Source organism: Filicampus tigris, chromosome 22 (genome assembly GCF_054856515.1).
Source record: "Filicampus tigris isolate MCC_2025a chromosome 22, RoL_Ftig_1.0, whole genome shotgun sequence".
In the NCBI taxonomy this organism is placed as follows: Eukaryota; Metazoa; Chordata; class Actinopteri; order Syngnathiformes; family Syngnathidae; genus Filicampus; species Filicampus tigris.
In genome coordinates this window covers 10,670,687-10,675,946 of record NC_141238.1, presented here as the reverse complement: position 1 = coordinate 10,675,946, position 5,260 = coordinate 10,670,687, and the positions used below count along the sequence as shown (strand labels likewise).

The following is a 5,260-nucleotide window of genomic DNA, read 5'->3' as shown; positions in this document are numbered from 1 at the left end:
TGAGTCTTTGTAGGTTGATGTCAGATGACATTTCATGATGCCAACTATACATATAACAATAATCCCCCAAACTACCTCAAAACATTGACAATTGATAGAAATTCTCTTCAGTAAAACGGACCCAAAACAATGGCGCTGGGTATGACAAAGCCTTATGAGATTTTACCAGAAATACGTCACACCACTCGTGCATATAGCCTATTGACCCCCATGGTAATGGTCTGCCCCAGCAGCAGAAGGGCGGCGGACGTGAAGTCTCGTAAAAGTGGACTTCTCAAATCGTGAGCTGTCAAAAATCTGTGAATGATGTGATGTAGGATGGAGTCATCGTTAAAAATGTATTTGAAAGTTGATGCTTATATTTCCTTTGAAGTGGAATAAAACAATGAACAATATTTGCTTGCTTCGTTTAATCATTGAATATTTCATTTAATATAATGCAAACTAGAAACATACGTTCAATTTCCTGAACTTTTCCAGGATGACTGGACAAACCTTGATTTCACAATCACTGTCTAGTGAGAAATGATCACGTAAAAAACAGAAGATAGAAAGCCTTTGTCTAACAAAAAGAATTAATGCATGTAAAAAATGACCATGGTGAACACACACATCCCTAACACAACATTTATCAAGCAAACAATTTAGAAGAACAAAAATATATGAAAATAGAAACAATATAAAAGAAGGTCGGGTTACACTGAATAGCTTCAACAAACCTCCAAGGTCAACATAAACAGCCTATTTCATTGATAAAAAAAAAGACTCCATTTATTTGTATTGAATGCAGAATTGTATGTACACTTTCCCACCTTCCTATCAAAAGTCAAAGTTTCTTCACAGTCCATGAAATCAATCAAGAAGTTACTTCATATGGAAATCACAAAAACATTGTACATAGAGCATACATTGCTTGAAAACGTACCAACAGTGGCAATTGGTAAAAACAGTGGGGAAAAAAATGGATTTTAGTAGATACAGAGACAAGGATAAAATAAAAGCTGTTACATTTAAATAAAACAAAGCAGATTTTGCAAATAATTATCACATAAATACTTTAGCTGTTAAACATTAATATTTTCAGAGGAAGTCAACGCAAACTAGGGGTGGGCAATATGGGCAAAAAAAAAAATTGATATTTTTTTCAAAAAACTTGATAACGATAATTTGATGATATTCTAGATAAAAATATTTAAAATCTGCACTTGCTTCACAGACCAATTGTGGATATACACCGTTTGTTAACATCTCTTTTAAATTGCTAAATGCAGCTTCTGCAAAATATAATGATATTCAGTGACAATATTTAACAATAAAAAACAAAAAATCTGTATAGACTTACATTGATTTTTGGGAGGCGGCACGGTGGTCGACTGGTTAGCACATCCGCCTCACAGTTCAGAGGTCGTGGGTTTGATCCCGGCTCCGGCCTCCCTGTGTGGAGTTTGCATGTTTCTCCCCGTGCCTGCGTGGGTTTTCTCCGGGTACTCCGGTTTCCTCCCACATTCCAAAAACATGCATGGTAAGTTGATTGGACACTCTAAATTGCCCCTAGGTGTGATTGTGAGTGCGGATGTTTGTCTCTGTGTGCCCTGCGATTGGCTGGCAACCAGTTCTGGGTGTCCCCCGCCTACTGCCCAAAGACAGCTGGGATAGGCTCCAGCACGCCCCGCGACCCTTGTGAGGATAAGCGGTACAGATAATGGATGGATGGATGGATGATTTTTGGGAATATTTATGTCATTTAAATGTCTCTGCTGTTATTCCATAATGTGACATTTTGCGCTGCAGTAAGTACTGGTATACCACTGCCAACTACTAGAGCAATCAGAATGAGAAAAAATTTATTTGATATGTGACGTGTGACAGTGTTACCCAACGAGAGAGAAAAAAATACGTCGTCATGACAACACCCATTCTCACACCGTGGCCACCGTATTCAGAATAAAGTTGAATAAGAAAAAAGCAATTTACGGAAAAGTGCATTTTCCCACTCATTCATCGCTGTGACATGTAGACTTGTGACTTTATTCATGTTTGGGTATATCCTGGCGTCAGATTTATAAGACGCCGTAATTTGTGCAACATGCCTCGGGAATTACAGGCTAGTTATGAATGATAGGAGAGTCGACCGGCTGCAGCTAGCGCGACACCAAAATACCAGCAGCCATCTCGAGCAGCAGTGTTGGAGCAGCAAAGGCTTTACCATCCCAAATCGGGAGAAGCTAAGAAAATAAACAGGGCAGTATCAGAGTATCTGTGCATGAATATGGTTTCCATTATGATTCTTTTTCACTACCTCAAACAACTTGGAAATGATGTGCCATTGGTGTTGCACAGTATGGTCATTTCTTTGCACTAGTTCAGACAATTTACAGATTAATAATTTTAAATTTTTTTGTGTGTTTTGTACTTTGCACTACTTCTTCCTATGTTTTGCACTAACCCAGGCCCAGACAACTTAAAATGTGTCATTGGTTCTAGGCATGACTGTATAGAGGGTTGTCAAAGTTAAATACTGAAGTTGTACTATTTTTTTGCACTGCCTCTTAAAAAAAACTATTGTATTAATGATAATTTAAGTTTTTGGCAATAAAAAAAGTTTTACAGTACAAAAAAAAAAAGCCTGTGCTTTAATTTGTTCCGTGTGGTTTCGAAATGAGAGAGAGTCACGTGACCGGGTTCTGCGATCTGATTCGTCTAATGATTATCACTTCCTCCTCCTCTAACGTCAATGCACCCTGATTTTCAGGATTTCCTCATACAATGCGGCCATCAAGTGACTCGAGTCCTTATGCTTTTAGTGGCAGTGTTAGTACTCGAAAATGTAAAATTACACATCGTAAAAGCAAGATTGACGATTAATATCGATGACAATATATATCGCCCACTTCTAACGCAAACATTTTTTTTTTCAAGAATATGTTCTATGCAAGCCCACCGGTTGAAATGGGGCATTCTGATAAATATTGCATTTGTGGAATAAGTGTTAATCCATTCGTTTTTAGCCATCTCTGGGGGTGGCCATTTTCTCTTCGGTTGACTGAAAATGACATCACAACTGCTCACAATGACCAATCACGGCTCAGATTCAGAAAACAGGTCAGTCGTAACTGTCGTGTTTCAAATGGTGGGCCTGCTGGGAACATATTCTTGAAAAATATGTTTGGGTGGACTTCCACTTTAAAATGTGTGATTATTGCAGTTTTCACCAGCACACTTGTGTCTCTTGACAGAAACCTTCCATGAGAAATGTTGGCCACAAACTGAGCAGGCAAAGGGTTTCTCACCAGTGTGGGTTCTGGTGTGACTTATTAAGTGTCCCTTCTGAGAGAATGTTTGGCCACAATCTGAACAGGCAAAAGGTTTCTCACCAGTGTGGATTCTTACGTGTAGTTTTAAGGTTGACTTCTGAGAGAATCTTTGGCCACAATCTGAACAGGCGAAAGGTTTCTCACCAGTGTGTATTATTGTGTGTATTTTTAAGCTTAACTTGTGGGAGAACATTTGTCCACAATGTGAACATGCAAAAGGTTTCTCACCAGTGTGGGTTCTTCTGTGACTTATTAAGTGTCCCTTCTGGGAGAATCTTTGGCCACAATCTGAACAGACAAAAGGTTTATCACCAGTGTGTGTTATTGTGTGTATTTTTAAGCTTAATTTATGAGAGAACATTTGTCCACAATGTGAACATGCAAAAGGTTTCTCACCAGTGTGGGTTCTGGTGTGACGTTTTAAGTGTCCCTTCTGGGAGAACATTTGTCCACAATGTGAACATGCAAAAGGTTTCTCACCAGTGTGTGTTCTGGTGTGACTTATTAAGGTTCCATGCCGAGAGAATCTTTGGCCACAAACTGAGCATGCAAAAGGTTTCTCACCAGTGTGGGTTCTTATGTGTTGTTTTAAGTTTGACTTGTGAGAGAACATTTGTCCACACTGTAAACATGCAAAAGGTTTCTCACCAGTGTGGGTTCTGGTGTGCCGCATTAAGATCCCCTTCCGAGAGAATCTTTGGCCACAATCTGAACAGGCAAAGGGTTTCTCACCAGTGTGTGTTCTGGTGTGATCTATTAAGTGTCCCTTCCGAGAGAATCTTTGGCCACAAACTGAGCAGGAAAAAGGTTTGGAGTGTATTCTTGTGTGTTTTAAACGTCCTTTGAAAGCACATGTTTTCCCACACTCAGAACATTTCCAGCATTTGTTGTCATTGTTAGATGTCATATCACCTTCACATTCTTCATCATCATCACCATCAGATGACATCCCATCACTATCAGATACCGGAGGTCGGAGGCCGTCCCCATCACCTTCTGTTGTCACGTGTTGACATGTGCTGCTGCTTGGAGGCTCCGCCCCTCTGCTCACCTCACTTTGATCTTCATCTTTACTCTTCAAAGATACATGAGTTGATGGCAACTTGCAGATATCCTGGTCCTCCTCCTCCTTTATGCAGGGGTGATCTCGCTCCTCCTCTTTTTTAACATAAGGGGACTGCTGCTCCTCTTCCTCTTTAAATTGGGGGATCTGTTTGTCCTCCTCTTCCTCTTTAATGTGAGAATGAACATATTCACTGATGTCTGCATGACACAAAAAGACAAACGCACATGGCATTATAGTTCATATTTATAATGAAGGTTATTATGAGAGCCCGATAAGTTTAGATTGTGGAAAGACTTGCACACGGTCTGACATTGCACCTTTTTGAGAGGTGACCCCGTCACAAGCGGAACTGGCCTCATATATACATGAGCCCCTTTAAGAAATGATTAGCACGACTGCATCTATGACTGTGTTGTAACCTCACTAACATTGAAGCACTGCAAAAGCTAATTTAATAAGAAAGCTTCAAAGAATACATCACCCAATCATCCATTTTCCGAACCGTCAAGGCACAAATGCCTTCTAAATAATACATGAACATCAAAGCCTTTGTAGGCTTTTATTTTGAAGCCCTTGCAGGCAGGACTGCCCTCACCTACTAACCATCAAATATTTATTTATTGAATTAAACATCACTAGTAGAAAATGTGCACAGAGGTGTATCGAGCCATTCGTGTGACATCACCTGTAATGCAGTATTGAGCAGGTTATGATCATTTTCATGGCCAGATATGAAGCTGGATAACCTCTTTGCTTTTTGGACACAAAATTAGCAAATTCTGATTTTAATAAAACATTTTTGAAATCATGAGACCAATGGCTGCATTTGTATGTTTACATAAGCATCATGTATACATGTCAATGTATGTACATAATTCAC

General features: G+C 39.5%; 1 protein-coding gene across 10 annotated transcripts in view; it reads right to left on the bottom strand.

The window, feature by feature from the left end:
- Window positions 1-395: 395 nt before the first annotated feature.
- The window catches only part of LOC147126990 (uncharacterized), a 31,260-nt gene continuing 26,395 nt past the window's right edge, over window positions 396-5,260 (bottom strand). For 2 of the 10 annotated variants that reach the window (XM_086022116.1, XM_086022117.1), the window contains one exon: window positions 1,349-4,577. In XM_086022116.1, coding sequence (XP_085878242.1) covers window positions 3,184-4,577 — 1,394 coding nt within the window. In that variant the 3' untranslated portion in view covers window positions 1,349-3,183. Of the gene's footprint in view, window positions 913-1,342; window positions 4,578-5,260 lie in introns of those variants that run through there. The other 8 variants (XM_086022121.1, XM_086022123.1, XM_086022119.1 and 5 more) reach the window with 8 other exon arrangements.